This window comes from Ammodytes marinus (assembly GCF_949987685.1).
Source record: "Ammodytes marinus genome assembly, chromosome: 22".
NCBI classification, from domain to species: Eukaryota; Metazoa; Chordata; class Actinopteri; order Uranoscopiformes; family Ammodytidae; genus Ammodytes; species Ammodytes marinus.
Genome location: NC_137226.1, coordinates 15446324 through 15470929, shown reverse-complemented (window position 1 = coordinate 15470929; position 24606 = coordinate 15446324). Strand labels below are relative to the sequence as shown.

Sequence of the window (24606 nt, the reverse complement as noted above, 5' to 3'; positions counted from 1 at the left end):
CTGGGAATCCACTGTTAGTTCTGTCCACTTGCCTATGCGGAGGCACAAATCTATGATGCACAGGCAATCATTCATATGTAGCTATTGGTGGTGTGAACTGAGACATCAAACACATGGCACCTTTCAAAGTGCAATAAAGGGAATTTTCTAGATTAATCTAAGAGTGCAATTAAAGATTTAACACACAGTTGCTTTCCTGGCGCTTTTGATCTATGCCTCGTCTTCACCAGCAGAATATCTGAAGTTGTAATGAAATTGTATGATCAAATTGTCTGATCAAATTTTCTTTTTTCCTGAGTACTCCAATGACTTTTTTTAACATGTTGGCTCAAGAGTTTTGGCTCGACGTTCATTCTTGACCTTTGAAATATACCAGGATTGATAGATAGTTGAGTTTGTTTCAAGATAATTACTGTTTGGGCCTCTTTTTTTATGTAGTTTTGATCGTAATTTCTATCGTTTTTGACAACATTATGATTAACATTATGCCAACCAAAGTGATTGCAAGTGGGAAAGAACCACAAGCAATCAGATGGTTGTAAATTAGCCAGATTATCTTTCATTTGGAGGGAGAACCTGAAATATTAGTAATGGTGTAATTTTTTTTAAACATTTAGCTGCATTGCAATTCAGTACATCAAATCAAATCAAATTAGTTTTATTTGTATAGCCCAAAATCACAAATACACATTTGCCTCAGTGGGCTTCACATTCCATGCAGTATGACACCCTGCCCTTCGACCCTTGGCTCGGCTGAGAAAAAACTCCCAGTAAAAACTCTTTATCGGGATTAAAACATTGAGAAATCTCAGGGAGAGTTGACAGAGTAAGGGATCCCTCAAAACAAGAGCAATGGCACACAAGCAGCAGGTAGACACTTATCATTCTAGTTTGTCTTTGGGGCTCCACCTCTTATTATGTAAAGACTGATCGCCCTCACAGACTCCACTGGGAATTGTGGGTCTATGCTCCTTTGCAGCTTCACCCCTCTATCACCCTACCACTACCAGTGTCAAGACCCCTGTCAATAGCTCCCTAGGGACATCTCCAATTGGCTGCTACATTCAGGTCCTTGTAAATCTAATCTAATCGGTGAGGTTAACGTAAATGTCTTTTATCATTTGTAGTTCCTGCTTCAGCCTTGTTCACTTCTATGAGCAAGACGGGGATCCCCACATTGCTCCCGATTAGCTAAATTGCCCTCTGAGAACAAATAAAATGATTGAATTGAATTGACATATTCATTTCTGCGCGTGAGTGAATTTGCAGCGTAGAAAAGCACGTTTCAGGGGTCGAAAAGTGCCCTATAAGCTTAGTCGAATTGGCCACCTATACCATTAAGGCAATTTTGTTGTCACTCAAGACACATATTAACTATGTCTTTTTTTCACCAAGTAGTGTGACCTCTGACATTCACAGCAAGTGCACAGAAAATAGTGAAAGAAACCAGACCATACTGGATACATGCTAGAGACATTTGTAAGGAGAGTATTGCTTTTATCTTTTTCAAACGGACCTATCCATACAAACTGACCACCATCATGTATCGAACTGTCTTACTTATCCGGTTGCTTGGGAGTGAATTCTATTGCTGTGTCTTTCTGCCATTCATTCGAGCACTTGGAGGCAACAGATTTTTCCCCCCTAAAGAAAACATTTGATTCATTCTCGTTCTTTTCTCTCTGCAGGTGGATTTTAGTCAGTAAAAACCCTTTAGTTAACAGTTAGGAAAGGAGGAAGAGTTCAAGGGAAAGCCTCCACCATCTGTGATGCAGTCAGGTAGCAGGACAATTGCATTGTGAGTGGGAGTTTGTGTGCTCATCTATAATTATTTTAATTTTATTTTTGTACTTGTTGGTGTTTGCGAGAGAGTGTGTGTGTGTGTGTGTGTGTGTGTGTGTGTGTGTGTGTGTGTGTGTGTGTGTGTGTGTGTGTGTGTGTGTGTGTGTGTGTGTGGTTTCCGAAGATGTCTGGACCGGTCATTTAATTTTTTGTAAATCATTCACTTTTTATTTATCTTCCCAGGCTAGTGTTTCATTAACCCCACTGTGACACAGACTCCCTTTCATTCACTTGTTGCATTGTCCGCTCCAGTCACTGGCTCTCTCTCTCACACTGCACCAGAGATTACAGTACTAATAAATAAGTGACACTAGAAACAGTCTATTTTCTATCAGCCTTAATTAACTGACTTGATGTTTTCAAGGAGAGGAGAGGGAAAAAAATCCAGCTAATTAGGAATGAGTTAAGATTTGCACAAAGAGCGCAGATCGTTAATTAATTTTCCACGATGCCATTGTCGGAGGAAGAAAACAGCTTTGTTTACAGTGTGTGGTGTGCCACAGCGCTCTTGCTGTAAAAACCTCGGCACACACACACACACACACACAGCAGTCCATGTCCGGTAACCTTGGGCAGCAGCCAGAGAGAATAATTCTAATATAGACTGTGTCTAAACATGTTTTGTCAAAATCAGTGAATATCAATTACAAACATTCTCCAGACTCCACCTTTAATTGCTAACAGGAAGATGAAAAGATAAATACTCTCATAGTTTATGTTCAAGTATGGCATTGGATTTAGGGAGCGAAAATTAGCTTAGTCTCCCCAAGCACGAGGTTTGCTTTCTCTGAAATTCAAAAAGAAATACTAGCTCCTCTAAAGCTCACTGATTAACATGTTGTTTCTTCATTGTTCAAATCATACACAAACAAAAAATGCAATTAAGCTACTATTCTCCTTGTGCGAGGGATGCATGCTGTAACTATTTCTATGGCGAACAGCAGCTGGGTGAAGGGACTCCCTGGAGTGTCAGCTGATTGCCCGACAACCTCATGGCCATGACAAAGATTCCTGACGCTAACTGTTTTCCACTGCTTCTCTCTGTATGTGAAGCTAAGCTAATCACCCCCTGGCTTCAGCTCCACATACAGCATGAAGACATTGGAGTGGTATATCGATTTTCTCATCTAACCGTCCAACACTACTGATTTTTGTCATTTGGGTTCGTCATGTGGGGATCTCATCCAATGTATCTCAATACAGGTACCAAAGGTTACCTCAAAACGAGACAAAGTTGGATCAACCGGGAGCATGTGAATATTTCTTTTAGATAAACAGAATCGTGCCCAATCTCAATGGCAGTGTATTTACACTGCCGACACAGTGGACATTTGTCTATGACCGTGACGTTAAATCACCTTCACAGCGAGTGGAATGCTGTGATGGTGAAATTCACCGGGAGACCTCGCCAGTGTGTGCAAGTGAGCCGCTGTGCAGAAAAACTCTGTGGTTTGACAGCTACAATGATAGTTGGGGATATCCTACCCGTTAACGTTGTCTAGGGGAACGGCTTCCTCGATCAGTTTGTAGGTCTCGAGCCCGAATACAAAGAGCCATGTCGGCAAACTGACTGCACTGTACAGTGAGCAGCATCCCTCCTAATCGTGATTATCATGTTTGCCATAATCGAGCAGCCCTAACACACAGTACGTACAGGGAGCCAAGCAGTCTCCAGAATCACTGACTCCACCTTTAAGAGAGATACAGTACATTTAGAGAAACATTTACACTAATATTTCAGTAAGGGTTTGCATTAGTTATATTCATACTCAGATATCATAAAAAACCTGGTGTGTACTGTTCCTCTTATTACTGACACAACCATATTTGAGTATGTTGGTAGAAGTGGCAGGGGGGGCAATTTGTTTGTCTGTCTTTTGGCTTCTACCTGTCCACCTGAACCATTTATCCGTGCAGTCATCCTGTCAAGGCCAGCAGGGCTGGATGGGTTTGGGAGGTGGCACTCACTCTAGAGAAAGACAGAGTTGCTTGCAAGTTGTAAAATGAACATGCGCATCTCTACACCCATGTCACTACACGTCAGTTCCAAATACCACAGGGTAGAAGGTGTATGTGTGTGTGTCTGTGTGTGTGTGTGTGTGTGTGTGTGTGTGTGTGGATGAGAGCGGCCTGAGCCCCCGTCTGTATTAAGAGGGCCCTGGCAGTGAGAGATAGCGGCTCTATCTTAATGGCTTCTGCCGCCTGCCACTCAGCCTTCAGACGGGGTCCTCTGCCCGCACGTGTCTCCCCACGATAAAGCCACTTCACAGGGGCTAACTCCTCTGCGCTGGCCTCTCCTCTCTCCTCCTCTACCAGGTAAGAGAAGAGAGGGATAGAGAGAGAGAAAGAGAGAGAGAGAGAGAAGAAAAGATGCCGGAGGCCTTGATATTTGAGCTAACCCTGAGACTAAGACGAGCTCCGAGCGAAACAGACAGGAAGAAGTAGCATTCACACCGCAGTCCTTCACTTCTAAATTGTTCAACCTTTCTGATATTTAAAAAAAACCTATCTTGTGATGTAACTTAAAATATGAAGACACTTTTTTTGGTTTTTGACTAGTCCATTGAAGTGAGGCGGCCCCCTTCAGACACTAGTCAAGTTTTCCATCTGGCTTTCTTTCCATTGTTGTGTCTCTGTGTCACTCATGTATTAATGCTGGCTCAACCGAGCTGCTTTGGGTGCCAAAGTTATAACTGTCAGGCGAATGATGTAAGCTTTACTCAGTTTCGCTGTTATTTCACTGGTGGCTTATCCGGAGGGAGCAGCGCAAATTGCCAGAACACCAGCAGCAGCAGCAATTGGAACTGGAGTACTCTGCCACAGATCGATCCTGAGCTGCTTGAACTGACTCCATTGTGTGTGAACTTGCTTATTACATGCTATCTAAGCTATATAATGCTATATAGTAAAGCTATGAAGCTCACTATTTAATTGGATGCCTAAACACGGCCTATGCAGTAAAGGTAGGCAAAGGTAGACCTCGATTGCAAATTATCTAAGTAGTCAAGTTACTTGAGATATTAAAGGAAACTTTTCAGGTCAAGGGACCAGACTCTGGTGCACACCTTTCCATCACTTACTTTCAACGCCATATTTTCAGTCAACCTAAAAGGTCTCATGCCTTCCTATCGTGGCACGGAACCCTGGCATGGTCGTCAATTGTGTTTTGCAGAACCCTACAATATGAAGCTAATTCCTTTGGATACCGGGATGAATAATCAGTCCTCAATATCAGTCATTCATAACGCAATTGTTATTGTTATTCTGAAGTGAATGGCTACCCTTGAAATTCAAAATAAAAGTTGCCAAAATTTGAGCTGCTCAGTCATAGAATTTTGAATCGCTGCATTACAACACTGCAATATTCCACGAAACCATTGCACGCTCATTTCTCTCCGATTTAAATGCAAACTATGCCATTTCCTAGATGTGATCTTGCTCCTTTGCCGAAAACCCTCTCAGGTCCATAACTACTGATTTCCCACATTGTGTCCCGTGTGTGTGTCTCCGCATTTGCATAGTATGGCGCATGAATGTTTGTGAAAATGTGTGGATGGTGTGTGTGTATGTGTATGTGTGTGTGTATCTTCAGGCTTTGGGGATTGTTTACTGCCGGTTTCTCCCTGCCCCTGCTCACGCTCGGCCCCTAATGCACTACAGCTGTTAGGGTCCCGACACAGGGGCCTCCCATCAACGGTTTCATTGTAATGGACTCTGTGTTTGTGTGTGTTTGAGAGTGTGTGTTGTGTGTACATGCTGGCTTCACCATGTGTTTTTTCCTTTGTTTGTGAACGAGATTGTGTGTGTCGGTGTTTTTTTTTTTTTTTTCGAACATGAACGTGTGTGTTCTTGCAGCATTGGGAACTTTTGCCGTTCCTTCTGGGCATTTTGTCCCCCCTGTCTTTCGATTATTGTGCTCTTGATTGTGTGCTCTTGATTGTGTGTGTGTGTGCGTGCGTGCGTACTGTGCATATCCTTATTCCTTCTCATTCCGTCTTCAAAAACATATCTCAGATTATGAACCTCATTAACCCACGAATCACTTTACAAGCCCCTTTTTGTTTCTCTCTTTTTCATTTTCTCTTGTCACTGTTCTCTCGGCGAACACAATACACTTTGGTGGCCTTGATCATTCATAGCCCTCAGCAATATGTATTAACTACATCCAATGTCTTTTACCTGAGAGCTGTGTGCCCCGGCCTATTTACATTGCTGCCCCTTTATCCCGTCTATCTATCTATTTATCTAGCCATCTATCTATCTATCTATACGCCTTTGAACACTCCTTCTCGGTTGCTTATAGAAACCCTGACCTCAGGCTGATTGACAGGCTCATTAGAAAAAAGATTCCATACACCATCGCTTGGCTACATTCATTGTCGCGCGGTTGCATTATCCTGTCTGTATCTGTATCAACTATATAATCCATTGTCCAGTCAGACTAAATCATAGCCAAGTTCATGGCTAAGTAAATTCTAAAAAGTGCACTGTTAGCCTTAGCACACTGTGAAAGATGGTAAAATACAGGAACATCTATTCAGGAACATGAAAGGGCCAAGGGGTGTGCCCAGGTCGGCGCTGCGCCGTTATGTTGAATGATTTGCCGCCGAGTCAGCCGCATAATGGAGAAATGAAGTTTCTGTAATGCTCAAACGAGGTTATCATTGGTTTTGCAGCTGTCTGCGGGGTCAAGGAGAGATGCCGTTTCCAATCGGGGCTCAATTTAGTCGGGCAATGCGATTAGATTTAGCCCTCTCCTAGTGTATTCTCTCCATTTTGACCATGAATTAGATTAGGTAAATAGAAAAACTAATGCTATTGATTGTTGTTGACATTGACATGCTCATATTGCTGGGCAGGGAGAGGGGGGGCTGTGTGTGTGTAAATGCATTTCTGTCTGTAAGAAAGAAAACAAGTGAGCACATTAGGGGAAACATTGGAGAATTATTAACTAGGTCTGTCAAGCGATTAAAAAAATGTATCTAATTAATTACAGGCTCTGTGATTAATTAATCTAAATTAATCGCATACTTATATGACACTTTTCTGCCTGTTTATAAACAGCTGTAGACTATCCTACAGTTTGTTTCTCTCTCTCTCTCTCTCTCTCTCTCTCTCTCTCTCTCTCGTTCTCTCCGTCTCTCGTAGCTCTGTCTCCTCTCCTTAGCCACAGGTTTCTAGGCTACATGGAATAAAATTAGGAACTTGGGGCGAATTTTCTAGTTAAAACCACAAAAAAAAACAGCTGGCTAAATGAAGACTGTCTATCTCAGACAGCGCTGCACTGTCACAACTGTGCATAGCGCCGACTCATTCGCCATAGTACTACTCAAAGCCAAAAATATTGAGACACACACACGCGCAGCTAGCAAACGAAAGTGAGACACGGAGGAAGATTGAGAGATACTTGAGTTTTGAACCTACATTGTTGGCGCCCACTAAATGAATAATTCACAGACACTGCGGAGAATGTAATAAGCTGTCTTCTTACCCTCATGCTTATTTGCCCAAAACATCCCATAACACATCCATAGAGACCTCGGCCCCTTTCCCCTGCTTCTTTCTTTACTGTTTAATCCCGTGCGGGCCGCGTCCGCAAGCTGCGCTCTCGTCTCACCCATTTTGCACCGGGTCAAAGGGCAATATAGAAGTGCGATTAATCTGCGTTAATTTTTTTTTATTGCGTACATTTTTCTGTGATTAATTAATCGAAATTAACGCGTTCATTTGACAGCCCTATTATTAACCTTAAATTTTATAAATTAGGATTGGATCACATTAGTACAAAGTTGGTTTCCCGACATGTCGGGCTCTGTCTTTGGCTACAAGTACACTTGGCAAGAACGTAGGCCAAGTTCTAACAGTATTAGATGTTGTAATGAGTGTAACCATATATCTAAAAAGAGCTTACACTGATTAAACATTACTAACATTACGTCTAATGATTGATTGATGGTTTGAGGGATGTCATGAATGTGGGATGGTGGATTTAAGGATTATTTGGCTACTGTAATGAGAGCTGGGGTGAGGTTTCCTTAGTATAACCCTTTAACATCTAGTTTTACCTGTTTATGTCCCTTAAACTTAAGGTCAGGTCTGGTACACTTCAGTCAGTGGGCTTTGATGAAAGAAAAACTTCCTCTTTAGTTGTTTTTCAGATTTAGCAGTAAACGTTTCAAATAATTAAAGTAATTGTTTTCAAGACATAAGGACGAATTTATGAAACAATCTGTAGTGGTACATTTTCCACATTTTTAAATGGACCTTGTTATGGGATAGTTTGAATACGGTTTCCACGATCATGAAGGAACCTTGAATTTCAACTTTGATAACTCAACTTTGATTACTAATTTAGTAAATACAGTATCTGTGTGCAGCATGTTGATGTGTTCTCACTTAGTAAACACCCCGCAAAATGTTTGTGTGTGTGTGTGAGTGCACATTAAATGTGTGTTAGTTTACACTAGGTACAGCACAGCGTCAGGGCTTTCTTTCTCTTCTTCCTGTGTGTGTGTGTGTGTGTGTGTGTGTGTGTGTGTGTGTGTGTGTGTGTGTGTGTGTGTGTGTGTGTGTGTGTGTGTGTGTGTGTGTGTTTGTGTGTGTGTGTGTGTGTCACTGTCTGAGTGTGTGTGTTAAAGTATCACAGAAGTGGCAGTCTGTCAGCTCTGCTTTTCTCTGCGTCTCCAGAACAATAGCTGGATTGGCCGTATGTGTGACACCTAGACCACACACCCCTAATAGTGACTGGCAGCACTAAGGGCTGAAAGCAGCATGCACTCTGCTTACACACACACACACACACACACACAGTACGTACACCTGAGGATACAAGCGATTGGTGAAGGTTTCAGATGGATTGTAAATGTGTATTTGTATTTTAGCCTGTGTGTGTGTGTGTGTGTGCGTGTGTGTGTGTTTGTGTTCATTCATGCATGTGAGCCTCAGCATATGTTCTGGTGAAAGTGTTCAGCTGTCTTCTTGTAACAAAACTGTTCCATGTCGCAGAATCTAAAGTCTGCTTCTTACTGCAACAAAACAAAAGAAATTGGAAGTCAAACCCTTTATCTTTTTATATAATTTGTCTTGAGAGACAATATGGCCACATAAAATAACAGATTCTGATTAGCTTTGTATGGATGTACATAATTTCAAAGTGAATGTAAAACGCCTGCAATACTCGTCCTTGCCATTGTTCTGCATTAATACCTAAAAGGATATTCAAATCAATGGCTACATTGTTTGAATAATTATATTGAAACATGGAGGGAATATGTATATACTGTAAAGAGATTGATGGAGCAGTAAAGTATATAGTAAGCTGCTGCATCTCAATTGTTGAAGTTATAACATAACCTTTAGTTCAACAATAATTTTTTTTATATTTTCTTCTCGAAAACATTTCCCTACACATTGTTGTCTGATCACAACGGTAATAAGTAGTAGAGATTGCATTATTAATATTTTTTAATGCATCAGAAAAGGGCGATTTTGCCTTTTGGACTGCGCAGCAAAGCTTGTCTTAAGGTTTGTTTTTTCACTTAATTCTGCTGGCGAGGCCTATTGTATGAAAAACAAAGACGTGTGTCAAAGTGGATCACCAAACGGCTTGACTTTACTAACATGGCGGAACCAAAGGGACAGTAAAACAGGCTGGAACAACTCGAGCTAACCAATTAAGCACGGGGTAGTGCGGGGCATTCCAAATATGTAGTAAAAATTTTTACTTTAAAGCTTCTCTATTCTTGGTTCGGACCGTGAAAGCTACAAGATTATCACTTTTTACAGCTGTTTCCAGGCTTGCACTTGAAATTGTGTTACGATACAGAGCCACCACTCTGTACAACATTATGTCAGGTTGTGTAAGTGTTTCAGAAATCCAATAACTGACGTAAGCACCCGTTTTATTTGTAATGGAATTACATTTGTCACAAGCTAGAGGCAATCTGAAACACTTTCAGGCAATCATATGAGATAACTTTGGTCTGTTTTGTAATGTAAAGCCCCTAGAAGTACATCATTAACCCACTGGAAAACTTGAAAGGGTGATAACTTGAGAAAATATTGTAGCCTACCTTAAAATGCATACATCCAATAAGATAAATGGGAGTGCTTTTTATGCTCAGCTGTTGTTCTGTTGACAATGGATGTCCACCTAAACTAACTTTGGACTTTTTTTTGCGACTCATAGAACAGTCCTATTCCAACGCAATTCTTCATTCAGATTTTGAATCAATTGGAATAAATCAGCCAAGAAGTTTGTAGCAAAATTAACATCAATCTAAACAAAATATTCGATTTGTCGATCGACAGGAAATCATATGTTAGAAATGTTCATGGGTCAACTCTTTTAAAGTTGTGTATCAAAAAATTGCTTTTTATGTGCATTTTAAAAGTAAAGAATTGGCTACTCAGCACACCTTTGTGTGATTGCAAGTTTAATGTCTCTGGGTTTGGAAGTTATGTTATGTCAAAATATTAATTTTCACATTGTCGCCAAGTTGCAGCTGTAATACAAAATGTATTTATCTTCTATTTTAATTGTTGTTGATGCACAAGAATTTATCTTTTGTGTTGGAGAAAAACTTTTAATTACTTTTAAACTAACTTGTCAGTGAAACCATGTATCCGGTCTAGTCAAAAAACAGAGAAAAGACAGGAAACATGTGTTTACCAAGGTTTCATACAGTTCACTGTAGTTCAACTCATATTGATTATTTGCCTTCATGTTGCACAATAACGTATATGCGGGGCTTGCAGTGGCCTTACCACTTTGAAGTGTGTCTACATGATCTGTGGCTGTTGTCTGAGTGTGTGAAAACCATGTGTGTGTGTGTTAGTACAGATGCTAATGAGATGACACGCGCACAAGCAAGCGCACAGGCGGCGTTCCTGACGTGAATTTATTAAGGATGCATTGTCCGTTAACGTCCGCTGCCTTTCTAGTCGGCACCAGAATTGCCCACCACTTGGACTGTAGCTACATAAAATGTGTGAGAATTAACGTGTGTGTAGGCCTAGGTGTGGGCTAATAAAAGAGGGAGAGAGCTAAATAGGTGAGTGCAGAAAGCAAAGCAAAAAGGTTTTCGTGTTTACTCACGTTCGGCAGATGATTTTTTTCTTTTTCCTCCCGTCAGCTGTCATAATGCATGGCGGTGGAGACGAACACAAAACAACACACAACGGGACTCCGCGGCCCGGTGATAAGGAAACAGTAGCCTACACTAAGGTTTAACAAGAAACTTTATAAAGACACTTAAAAAAACTATCTCTGCCCATACAAAAAGTTCTGATTTTGATTACTTGATGGAGCGATCGATGTGTATAAAACGGTACGTATGGTCTGATGACGGGCCGTTATATTAATAATAAACAGCGTGCTGCACAAATATGAGACTGTCCATCGCGACCTATTACGTCAAGGCTACATTTTAAAAAAAACAATAGATTAAGGATTCTCGTTGCTCTAATTTGGAAGTGGAATATTTGATGCAAATTTGGCCGGATGAAAATATTCACAAACAGTCGTATAGCCTACAAGTAGACTACGCTCCGAATCCTAAACGCGCACAGTGACGTAGGCAAGGTGCAATCGTGCCCAGGCCACGAGCAGTGTGACCACGGGCCAGCGGGGGGAGGGGGGGAATCGTGCTGAATCTTCCTGCAGCACGGAACAGGCAAACGGCCCTAGTGTGAGTGGGCCCTAAGCGAGAGAGAGAGAGAAAGGGTCTCTGTGCTGCTGGCCCTTTAAGAGCTGAGCCTAGATCTCACAGTTTACAGCGAGGGAGGGAGAAGAGGAGGGACACAGGCAGAGAGAGAGAGAGAGTGAGGGAGGGTGTTAGGCAGAAAGTGTGTGAGTAGAGAGACAGAGAGGAACACAGAGAGAAAGAGCGAGAGAGAGAGAGAGAATCAGCAGTGTGTGTGTGTGTGTGAGTGAGAGAGAGGTTGAAGGATCACTTGTTCCCGTCTTGTTTTTTGGTGGGAGACTTACCTTGTTCATCTGAGCATTGTGGGACTGTTTTATGTTGTTGTTGACGAGAGAGACGGACCCTTACTCCAGCATGCTCACTGAGCCTGAGCTACCTCAGGAGTGTAACAGGTACGTGACGCTTTCACACACACACACACACACACACACACACATACAGATGACAGAGACATGAGAGGACAGGACAGATCGGGACACAGAGGCAGGGGTGGGGAAGGTGACGGGAGGATAGGAGTAGAGAGTAGAAAGGCATGTGTGTGAAAGGAACGCTCCGTGTGTGTGTGTGTGTGTGTGTGTGTGTGTGTGTGTGTGTGTGTGTGTGTGTGTGTGTGTGTGTGTGTGTAAAGCATGTGAACTGTCTTGGAGAGTCGGCTGAGTTTGAGACCCGTGTGTGTGTGTGACAGAGTCAGAGATGGCAAAGTATAGAGTTGATGATTGACCCCTATGCTTTTGTGAGAGATACCATATGCAAAGCTGGGACAAAGCAGGCTTTAGATGTATGTATGTGTGCGTGAGTGTGTGTGTGTTTGTACATGTTTGCCCCAGCAGTAACATACCCTCTTGACTGAAGTTGCGTTGACTCAGTTCAATACCTCCATAGATGAACTGCTGAAACAGGCAAACAGTGTTGGAGTTTGTGTGAAAAAGAGACACTTAAAGAGAGAGAGAGAGATGTGTGTGTGTGTGTGTGTGTGTGCGTGTGTGTCAAAGTCCTCTCAGCATCTCATCTCCAGTGCTCACCACAACTTTTATTTACTTCTGCTATAGCCCATCAGCTATCCCTGTGTGTATTTCTGTAACAGCCTAACACATTAAGGTGCTGTCAACAAGTCCAAAATAGAAGTTCTTCTTTTTTCTGAACGCTGAAACAAAATGAAATATTTTTGTAACAATTCTGAATGATCTGAATTTGAGATGTTTACAAGCTGCCCTCCTGCTCAACTTTGCTTTCCAAAAAAAATATAAATACTTATTTATTTTGCGACTTATTTCAATTAATCCAAATCCAAACACATGCAAAACCCTCATTAATCCTATTGTCAATCTGCACGGTGTTGTTGTTATTTTTTTCTTCCTTGCCTTATGTTAATCTCACTGTGTTTCCTCTGATGTTTTTGCGCGGGCCTGCTCCCATTTAAGAGGTGCGAACCCTCCACCCTTGCCCCTCTCTCCCCGACACTGTCAACACAAGTGTGCTTTTTGCCTTGTGTGGAATAATGGCTGTTTGATGCTAATGCTGCGAGAGACAGATTATGTTATAATACCCCGGCCGTTTAATACCTACACACAAACACACACACCCTCTCTCTCCCTTGTACTTTTATTGCATTAAAGTAGCGCTCTTGTTTTGCACCGATGAAACTAATCTTTTGTTAGGAGATAAACTACGGGTCGGTGGGGTTGGAAGGTGGGATTTCAGGGGCCCCCCCTTGAATTAACAACACATTTATAAAAAATTGTTTTTAATAAATCGTTCAATCCGGCAAAGTGGTGGAAGGGAGAGAGAGAGAGAGAAGATAACAACAGCTATGGAGGAATTAAAAATTTAAAGGATTACAACCAAAAGCAGAATGTATGGAGATAAATGCAGGGATTACAATGATTTAGGAGGAGAGCGCTTAAAAAACTCTTGCTTTCCAGTAATGCACTCCATCACTGTGGCTCTGGCCGTGTGTGTGTGTGTGCGTGTTCATATGTGGATGTATGCGTCTGTGTGTTAGTGAACGAAAAAGGGGTATCCTCCATTCCGTGTGTGTGTGTGTGTTACGAGAGTGTGTGTGTGTTTGTGTGTGTTGAGCGCTATAGTCTCTCAGCGGAGCGGAGTGTGTGTGAGTTGCCAGTGTGTGTGCGCTCCAGCCTCGGTGGTCGCGATGCTCTCCGTTCCTGCGTCTCTGTAAGTGTCCGCTCCCTTACTTTCACCCAGCTCTGCTCCTTCTTTTTCTTAATCATTTCATCACGCTTCCTCTTTTCATCGCTTTCTACACTTCTTCCCCCTTCCTTCTCCTTTTTCTTCTCTTCCTCTTAAATCACACTGGTTAAAATTCCCTTGAAAATAGCCAGGGAAGAAGAGTTTTCTCAGAGTTCCTAGAATAGGGTTTTATTCTGAAAATCAAATTGTTTTGAAAGAGGTGATAAATCATGACTGACATGTTTGTTTTGTATTGGTTGCTTAAAATGGTTTATCTATTAAGGTTAAACGCATGCTATTTTCCTCTTATCTTATTTAAACCAACACAAGTCTTGTGATGTGTGTGGCTTTTTTGAAAATCTCTTCTTGCTTGTTACAAAAAAGCATTTCACGCTTTGTCAATGTTTGAATATTCTGTGATTTCTACTATTTTTATAATCGGTATTTATGTATTGAGTAATTATGCTTTTCATGATTGGAATTAATTATTTCTGCTTCGCGGAGCACTCGGCGGTGTATCAACATTTCCAGTCAAATGCTGGAAGTAGTGGAAACAGATCTGCCTTTCGCTATAACACGGCCCTCGTCTGTTCACACTAACAGAACAGAAATATACAGACGGGGAGAGAAAACGGAGAAAAGCCAAAATCGACCAAGGAGAAAAAATCTTGTGTGGCAGTGAATATAGTGTAGACATGAAAGGGAAAGAAATGATGTGGACAAACTGACACATTCCTCGTAGATGGACAAGAGAAAAGAGTTGGAAAAGGAGGTGAAGAAGGAGGAGAAGACGGGTCAGAGAAAAGTGAGAGTGGCAGGGATTTTAGGGGGGGCAAGTTTAGGTTGTTGAGGTGGTGGAGGAGGCGGGGAGGACAGCAAAGGTGGTGGATTTTCACACCCCTCCATTTGTCCTCCTGCGTTTATTGAGGTGTTTGTCTGTGTGTCAATGTGTTTGAAGGAGGGGTGAGGAGGGGGGAGACAGTCAGCACTGGATGTGTCAACACTTTGAGCGCTTTTAAGCAGGGGGGCAACTCAGATGAAATCTGACATTAGTAGCGACAAGGACGGCGTCAGCAGCAGCCTCAGGGATTTTACTTCATTTCTCAGAGACGTGTCATTAGTAAATTTGATTTACTTAAGAAGACGGAGAAGTAAATATAAGTGCAATTCAATCCAGGAGGCTTCATTTAGTTTGATTTTAAGGTGCTTACATCTACTCAACTTCCTTTTTAAGGGAAAATGTTCTACATAAAGTAGTTCAAATTATCTACGTGTTGATCCCGCTTGTACATGAATACTGCAGTAATAAAATTCTAATAATATACTATACATAATAATAAAAAACATTCAGTTAAAGGCTATTATGCATAATGACCACTTTCATTTTTTTACATTGTGTACTTAATACTTTTACAAACGTGACATTTAGATTTATTTTTGCCAAAGTATAGCACCATTGCTTATTTGTATTTATTTGAATAATTATTGAGTTTTGTTTTGCAATTAAAGATGCATTGACAGTTTTTTAGGAGAGAAATTCTTGCGGCTGATGATTAAAAACTTGTTTCCAATTTAAGTGAGCAGGCATTACCGCTTCCAGTGTAAGTGTCTCTGTACTCCATTTAAAAGGGGCGAGATTAAATAATTGTGTGTGTGTGTGTGTGTGTGTGTGTGTGTGTGTGTGTGTGTGTGTGTGTGTGTGTGTGTGTGTGTGTGTGTGTGTGTGTGTGTGTGTGTGTGTGTGTGTGTGTGTGTGTGTGTGTGTGTTTGAGGAAACAGAGAATGTGTGTGTCTGCGAAGAAGAGAAAGAGAGAGTAGAGTAATTGAGTAGAGTGTCCGTGCTCTGCAAACTAATGCGCTATTCTGCCCCTCTCTTCCCCTGTGGCCCTGTTCCGGCCTCTCTCTCTCTCTCTCTCTCTCTCTCTCCCTCTCTCTCCCACCACCACCTCGAACTGGAGGCCATTGTCTGGGCCATATTGTCTGTCCCCAGAGAGCCTTGATAACCGTGTCTCCATCCACGGAGCGAGAGAGGGGGGCAAAAAGAAAAGAAAGAAAGAAACGACAGACAGAAAAATACCAGAGGAGAATGCTAAAGCCCCCCTACCCACCACCTCCTCCCCACTTCCTCCCCTCTCAGCACACACACACACACACACACACACACACACACACACACACACACAACCCTCCAACTCTCTCTCCCGACGCGACCTCCCACCCCGGTGTGATCAGCTGACCCTGTGTGATAGCCAATAGAAGACTAAGAAGGGAAAATATTATAGGCCGGATTAATTCTTATTGTTATTGTTGTTTATTGATGGGGGAGAAGGGGGGTTAAGGGGTTGGGGGGGGGGGGGGGGTGAAGGAGAATTGACTGGGAAAAAGAGAGGGAAAGTGTGTGTGTGTGTGTAAAAAACAGACAGAGGTTATCCCTGCAGGCTAACTAGAGTCTGGTCATATGACATGAGGTCACAGGGTGGGGGTCAAAGGTCGGACCGAGGTATTGCCGCGTCAATAGAGCAGGAAAACTCTAGCTGAGTGTGTGTTAGTGTGTGTGTGGGTGTGTGTCCAGGAATTCACTCTTCACACTTCTCTCTTCATCTCTTATTCTTCCATTTCTTCAGCTGTAGCTTGAATCCAGACGGCTTTTCCCTCTCTCTGACACACACACACACACACAGACACTGTTTGCCATCCTTCCAATCCACAATACGAGACAGTGTTAGAGGATTGGAGCTCCCTCCCAGAGCGCTACAATGGAACCTCTGTCTTTCCAGGTAGTGAGGGAGTGAGAGAGGGACGATATAGAGGGAGAGAGGGGTGGAGGGGGGAGGTCAGAGGAAAAAGGAGGAGACCATTTGGGCTGAGGTGGGAAGAGTTTTCAAAGTGCGGGGACGAAAGAAAGAGGCCAGCTGGGAGTGTGTGTGCGCGCGATTATTTGTGTGTTGTCATTTATGTGAGAGAATGATCTCGCATTTGTGTGTGTGTGTGTGTGTGTGTGTGTGTGTGTGTGTGTGTGTGTGTGTGTGGTTTACAGGGGCAGGCCAAGTCACTGACAGTGAGACAAATGTTGTGACTCCTTTATGGATTGCTTAACAAATGCGGCACAAATAGTGGGCCCTGGCACAACAATGGAAAAAAACACTGTCCCCTCGCTCAATAAACATTATGCAGCGTCTCCCCCTCGCAAAACACCAGGGGAGCAGCCCCGCCGTCCACCGGATGCACTTTTCCTCTTGCTGTCTGTCTCTTTTCAAATCACCCCCTCCTCTCTCTCTCTTTCTTTCTTTCTTTCTTTCTTTCTTTCTTTCTTTCTTTCTTTCTTTCTTTCTTTCTTTCTTTCTTTCTTTCTTTCTTTCTTTCTTTCTTTCTTTCTTTCTTTCTTTCTCTCTCTCTCGCTCTCTCTCTCTCTTTCTTTCTCTCTCTCTCTCTCTCTATCTCTCCCTCTTTCGGTCTCTCTTCCTTTTTCTATAGCAACACTCAAGATTTTCCCACAAGCTGTCTTGTGCTTGGCCTCAACTGACCTAAAGTTGATAGATAGATAGATAGATAGATAGATAGATAGATAGATAGATAGATAGATAGATAGATAGATAGATAGATAGATAGATAGAGTACGGCTAACTTCCTTTCCTTCATTCCTCCTCTGCCCTTTATCTTCTCTCCATCCCTTTCTTCCGTGCTAAAATGTCAGTGACCATCCCTTGGTCCGGTGACTCAGTGTAAAAGACATAAATAAGGGTCTGGAAGACGAGGGGGAAAAGAGCTGAAAACATGACAGGGAAAGTATGTGGAGCGATGCTGGCTGGTGACTAAAGAGAGAGAGAGGGAAAGAGAGAGGTTGTCCCAGAGGCAACATGAGTTAGCCTACGTCTTCTTTTTTGCCCAACCCCTTTGCTCACTCTAGACAGACACACACACACACACACACACACACACACACACACACACACACACACACACACACACACACACACACACACTCAACACATGACTATTTGTTTCTCCAGTGTGTGTGTGTGTGTGTGTGTGTGTGTGTGTATGTGTGATTAATAGCAGTGGCATTAGTTTGTGTGTTATTGCCTTTTGTGGTTGCGCTGGACAGGAAACACGGTTTGGGCTGTCGGCCGCCGATTTAGGGCACCTCACAGAGGATGCTTTGTGTGTGTGTGTTAGGGCGTGTCTATGTGTGTATGTGTGTATATTAGTGTGCGAACATATAAAGGCTGGAGCTGTGTTCACATTTTTGTCCCGGTTACACACTGTTTACCTCAGTGGAGAAAGTCATGAGGGAAAATCCAGCAGACATTTTATATCAATACTAACAAGCAGAACATGTTTGACAGCGTTAGGGCGCAGTTAAGACTTGTTGTTGAAAAATTTTTGGGCTTTTTATAACTCATTTTCCATGTCTTAATATTAGAGAGGAATTCAAAAAATTTAACTTTTTATACTGGGAAGTTCTTGAAACACTGCTCTTAAAGTTGGCTAAACAAAATCTAAAGCTTTTTGAGAACTAAGGTAATAACGAGATATCATTGACCCCCTCTCCGTTCTCCAGGTTCTCCCTCCGTTAATCTTTATCCCTACATCTCCCAGCCTTTTCCTCTGCGCGGCTGCCCCACTCTTCCCACTGTTCAAAAGGACAGCCCTATAAATAGATATTAGGCAATATCCTTAAGAGTCTGCACGGAGAAGAAGGGAGAGAGAGAGGGAGGGAGGGAGGGAGGGAGGGAGTGACATTCTTACAAACAGCTGATTGTGTAGAGAGAGGGAACAGTAAGTAAGACAACACCGGGCGGGAGAGAGAGAGAGGACAGACGGTGTTAAAATAAGTTCAAGAGTGTGTGACGGGGAGATAGAGACATAAAGGGAAAGAGAAATCGTTTTGAAAGCCGAGACAGGGGAAGAGAAGAGGCGACGCGGCGCGAGATGGGGAGAGAGAAAAAAAAGGGCAATAAAGCGAGTGATAGTGCGACACAGGGGGAAACATTTGTTTAAATTCCCGCCTGAGGTGTCACACGGATGTAAATGTTGTGGTCGGTCTCCGCTGAGGCAAAACGCCCCAGACGCCTTATCTAAAAAGGCACATTCTGCTCAACTATTTTGATATGCCCTTCTATTCCCTCAGAGAACAATTTTCAAAGATAACATTATTGCATGCAAATAGACCCCACACCTGAGTGACAGGCCGGCAGTTCTTAGCAGTCTTAAGGTGGCATGCAAATATACAAAAAAGAACACAAATGTCACTGACTCTCGACAGTGCTTTGGAATTGGCCGGCGTGCTTATTTTAACTGTACGGCGATGGATTCTGACTGACTGTGCCTGAGTGTGTGTGTTTGTGTAGTGGTTGAAATAATGGCTGGCAATTTAAAGAGAGGCTGAGCACGAAGCGAGCGCACACGTACACATGCATGCACACACACTTGACTGTGGAATTCTCCAGAGGAGGCTCCCACGCTCCCTGAAAGCTTGTTCTGTGCAGAGGAATTAACAAGAGCAGTTAGCACCATGATAATGTTAGCAGCCAGACACACACAGCGAGAGGGAGCCAGGCGTGTGTGTGTGTGTGTGTGTATGTGTGCATTTATGTTTGATATCCTTTGACATTTTTTGCGATGGCTGCTTTATCTATCCCTCACTCTTCAATGGAGCTGAAACAAATCTTTGCCCCCATTTTGCTTAATTTGTTTGATTTCTGTCTTTTTTTTAACTGTGTGAGCGGCCTGGCTGGTGTGTGTTCGTAAGCTCTGCTGGCTGTATTTAAAACAGGCTTGTGTGTGCGTAAACCTACCGCTGCTGACGTGCCAACTATGAAATGGACGCGCCACGATTACAGCCAGTGTAGGCCAGGAGACGGTTAACCACCGTTGATGGCGATTATTTGGTCCCGTTAATGGACGTACGCCGCTGTACGATTACTGACTTAGCAGAGTGGACATATGTGATACGAGAGGGACTTAGCTGAGGAGCCGCTAATCATCAAAAAGCCAAGGGGAAGTGGTGCTCTAATCTCAGCTTAGCGCTCTCACCGTGTGTGCGTGTGTGCGTGTGTGTGTGTGTGTGTGCGTGCGTGCGAGGGAAATGTGAGAAATTATTTTGGGGGGCAGAAGACAACTACACCGCAATATTGTTGCATTGGTGTTATGTCATTTGAAAAATATAATTTCAGTGGTGAAGGCTATACCAGCATGTGTGTGTGTGTGTACAAAGTGTGTGTTTGGCGTGCTGCGTTTCTTTTTTTCTTTTTCCTTTCTATTGTTGGACTGTGCAAAATTATGCTAATATTCTCTCTAATTATGACCCGGACGCTCTGCCAATTTGTCGACTTAATAAAAAACCTCATCTCTCTCCCCCCTACATTTTTTTGCTTAATCCTCTCCAATCGCCCCGTGCCTTTCAAACACAGCCTTCCTCCAGGTCTTCTCCAGGTCTGACAGCCCCACTTGCCAAACTTTAAATGAAGTAGCCGGCGTAACCTGCACACCCCGCCGTGCCCAATCGTGTATTAATTCCACTTCAAAGGCGCACGGGACAGGGCAGAGAGGGGGGATTTTATTGCCGGAGAGGAGCTGCGAACGGCCTCCCCATTCATGCCTATAATAGACACCCACCTCTGAGGAAGTAGTGGTAGAGTTTGGAGGGAGGTGGGGGTGTGAAAAGGGGAGGGAGAGGGAAACAACAGGAGGAAAAGACAGCAAAAAGTATGATGAAATGGTTGTTGTTCTTTAAAGAAGTGCAGTGCTCTCTCTCTCTCTCTCTCTCTCTCTCTCTGGCCCGCAGAGCTTTGGGATATCTGTGTTGTTGTCCGTGTTAATGTTTAACTGTTCTTTTCTTTTGGATGGCCTGTCCATTTAGATGTCAATTTGGCTACCGTGGTAATTGAGAGACAATTAAATTGTAAAAAGGCATATCAAAAGCTCTTGAAGAAGAACAAGTTTATATAGCAAAGCCAAAGTGCCACATCATTGAGATGAGAGGATTGAGAGCTGACCCCAGGTCTGCTGTATAGGGTTATGGCTAGGCAGAGGTGTGCGCAGAACACAGAGGGAGGTGCGTGTGTGTCTGTGTTTCTGTGTGTCTGTGTCTGAAACAAAAGGCCTCAGTGTTAGAGAGTGAAAGGAGGTAAAGTAAACAGGCAGTGATGAAGACAGACCTGCAGTGTTAGGGTCTCTGTTCTATGTATGCGCACACATGTGTGTGTGTGTGTGTGTGTGCCGTGTGGCTCAAAGCCCTGTAGTTTGTACAGCTGGGCCCTACACTCGCAGTGAATGGTGTGCCGAACACACACACACACACACACACACATGCACATACACGTACAGGCAGCTTTAGTCATTCTATCATAAGGATCATTAACGTTATCACAAGTAAATATCTGTCTTTTTATCAAGGCTAATTAATAATAGCAATGTGCACTTAAAGATTATTTAAGTCTTTTGTCATCAAAACAAATACAAAGTCTTTATTGGTCTTTATTTAATGGCATGAGTTTTTGCTGAGCAGGCCCGTGAAGATAGAGCAGATAAAGAAATCAGCTTCAGATACACTGTCTTATGTTTTCCTTTGCACATTGTCCTACAGCAAAACACTTCTACGACCGCGTTCAGCATTACTGTAACAGATAGAAAGTGATTAACTGGAAGGAAAAATACGTCAAATTGTGAGATTAGTAGATGAAATTGTACAAGAAAACAGTTGCTTTTCCGTCAAAAGTTGCCATTGTTAAATTAAAGGAAGAGGTTCCCGGTAATATGCAAATGATAACTTACACCAATTTGTAAATGAGTTTCAATTATTAAATTATCTATGAGGTCTCTGAATCTTAGGGGCAACATATTTCCAAAACAATGAATGGTTATTAAATTACATTAATATGGTGGAGGAGGGTTAGTTTGATTTTTTTATGGTTACAGTGGTGTGGAGTTTATTTGATTTTTACTGTAACCTTGCCCCGCGATGTGATAACGCCCGCTTGTTGTGTTTCATAGCACGGCCGCTTTTACTCAACCCCCTCCATTACAGCAGCACTCCAATACAGTTTGCCTTTTCCACTGTCATAAGGTAAATAAGCAATGAACTAGTGGCCGTGGCTGCTCCCAGGAACAATGCCAGATGTACAGTCCAGAGGAAATCCAATAGAGTCAAGAGTGTAATCAGTTTACCGGAGGACAAGCGGCGAGAGAGAGAGAGAGAGAGGGGGGGGGGTAGAATTTAGGAGAGGAAGAAGAAGAAGAGAGGCAAAATCAGAGACAGACGATTTATGTATGTATGGAGGGAGGATCGAGGCACAATGATGTCGCTCTTGGGCTTGTTTTTTTAAAGGAATGAAGAGAAAGAATGAAGTATCTATCTATCTATCTATCTATCTATCTATCTATCTATCTATCTATCTATCTATCTATCTATCTATCTATCTATCTATCTAATTATCTACCTATCAACCTATCAAAAGCAGAAGAGGAAAAGCTTGTTACGGGGGAAAATGGAGACAGAATCAGCTGAGTTTGAGAGATAGACGCCTGTTGCTTATTTCTGGTCTTTCACAGCGCTTACCATCCATTCACCATCCCTGTCATGGGTTACCTGTGTGCGGCTAAGCGTTAGCAGCCTATTACCCGGGGTCATTGTCGCGCTGGCTTGGAGGCTGACAAGTGCATCTGAAAGCACTCAGGCGATGGCCCAGAGAAGCACATTAAATTCTATTATTGCTGCATAGTCACTGGCCTCCACCCTATTCAGCTGAAGTACATGGAGGGACATTTACCTTGTGAGAGAGACAACATTGGCCTAATAGATTGTGGCTTTATATCCTTTTCCTTGCTTTTTTTCGAATGGGGGTAACAAAGCCACGGCGACAAATGCAAACAGCGGGGCCCTGGCGCTATGTATTTTTTCTCTCCACTTCCTCTATTGTCCAGAGGTTTTTCATGAGCACATACTGTATTATTGCCGCCACGCATACTTCTCTCGCTCTGTCTCTCCTCTCTTTCCCACTCTGTTCTGTTTTTCTTTTTCTCTCACTGAAAGCCCATTGTCAAGGCATGGTCATTACCTTCCCAATGCCAGTGCAAGCGGGCTCCATTTGCGAGTAATGGCCCTGGCGTTTCGGAAAATGTGAACGTTGAATGGTCCCCATGGTAAACATACTGTAAGTCCTGAGAGGCTGTTTGATGGTCTGCCTAGGAGCTTGCTGTGCTCACACAAGCCGTCTGAGGGGATATTGTGTGGATGTAGAGTAGCGCTGCAAGAAATCTGTGTCCACTGAATGTGCGACAATGTGAACGGGTGAATACCTGTTGGAAAGACTTAAAAATGGCTTTTTTACAGTTAACACACAGCCAAGTGGGTACTTTTTATCTACAAAGTTGGATCAGACTATCTAGGAGTTTACAGGAACTAGTCTCCTCCATACTCTTTTCCCACCATCATAAACACAACTCCAGTCCTTGTCAACCTATTATATCATCCCCTTGAATATTGCTCATTGTTTTTCCTTCTCTCTCTCCTGTCTTTCTGTCTCCCTTCTCCCCTCTATTTTTTGTTCCAGGATGTCTTCCAAGCGACCAGCCTCTCCATATGGGGGGACAGATGGAGAGATAACCATGGCAACCAGCAGACAGCGAATGGAGGACGAGGATAGCGAGGGACTGGGCGGTGTCATCCACCTCCCCCTGGCCTCCTACTGCAGCAAGGTGTCCCCTCGCTCGCCCCCAAACCGACACTTGGACAGCCCCCCCAACACGGTAAGGACTGGCTAGCAGCTTTTTTGCGTCTACCTACCAACACTACCTACAAGTGTTGGGGTCACACTATGAAACAGGTGAAATGATTTTGGGGCGTTTCAAAGTAAACCATTGACACTCATCTCTACATGTGTGGGTACATTGCAACAACCAACTGCTATTAGACATATACAACATACTTTTAATGGCGCCAATTTGTCAAACTGTAAACAAATATAAGTTTAAGACTAAAAAGAGGAACAATGGCCTTTGTGGAGTGTCCCAACCAATAACAATATGGCAAAGACATGAATTGACTCTGCTTGACCTTAACCTGTAAATAAATAGAGGAAACAAATTTTGCAAATTTTGGTTTCAGTTTCCTGTTTGCGTCTCTTGGCTGTGTAGACTCGGCAGCTCTTCCCATAAGGACGTCTGCTTGTGTTTTTGAGAAGCTCAGGGTTGAAAGTCTCCCTTAGGACACGGACCCCAGATCAGATAATGTTCATGGTAACCCTAACCCTTCTGCATTATCCATTGATATTCAGCACTGAGGGCAAAGACATTTGTCTTTAATACAGACTTGATAACTTAGTTGGAAAAGTAGGTTTCTAAAGCACCTGTTTGACATAACACATTTATTTTGATGAATGAAGCTAGAAATGAACTTCATTAGCCTTATTTGTTATCTTCTTGAATAGGTGGATAACGTCGTTTCTGAGAGGAAACGTTAAAAATTATTGAATTGTGTTGCTTTTATTGAATATTTCTTCTTATCAAGTGAAGCATTTTGAAATCAAAATGAATGCTTATACAGCCTTGGTTTCATACTCCACTTACTTTGGTATGTAATAAGAGTTGCCTTTTTAACCCCAACACAAAAAAACTGCAGAAGTCTCAACAATGAAGATATATGGAATCTTGTTTTGTGATTTACGATCATTATTGAAAAGAGTTTATCTAAAGAGGCTGAAATTGACTTTCTCCACGAGTGAAAAGCAGTTTTCTGCTAAGAGCTTGAGGGTTTTTTTGTTTTGTTTTTTAACTATAGTAAAATGGGGAAGGTTCAAGGCCAGTGTATGTATGTGCACACGTGTTTTGGCTTTTATGTGTGCGCGCAACCAGCCGCCTTGAGCCCATT

The 24606-nt window shown here is 42.8% G+C and overlaps 1 protein-coding gene across 1 annotated transcript in view; it reads left to right on the top strand.

Moving 5' to 3' along the window:
* Positions 1-11852: 11852 nt before the first annotated feature.
* sox5 (SRY-box transcription factor 5) overlaps positions 11853-24606 on the top strand; it is a gene marked incomplete at its 3' end in the record, with an annotated part of 86586 nt that continues 73832 nt past the window's right edge. The window contains exons 1-2 of the mRNA XM_080051425.1: positions 11853-11938; positions 23291-23486. Coding sequence (XP_079907551.1) covers positions 11862-11938; positions 23291-23486 — 273 coding nt within the window. The 5' untranslated portion in view covers positions 11853-11861. The remainder of the gene's footprint in view (positions 11939-23290; positions 23487-24606) is intronic.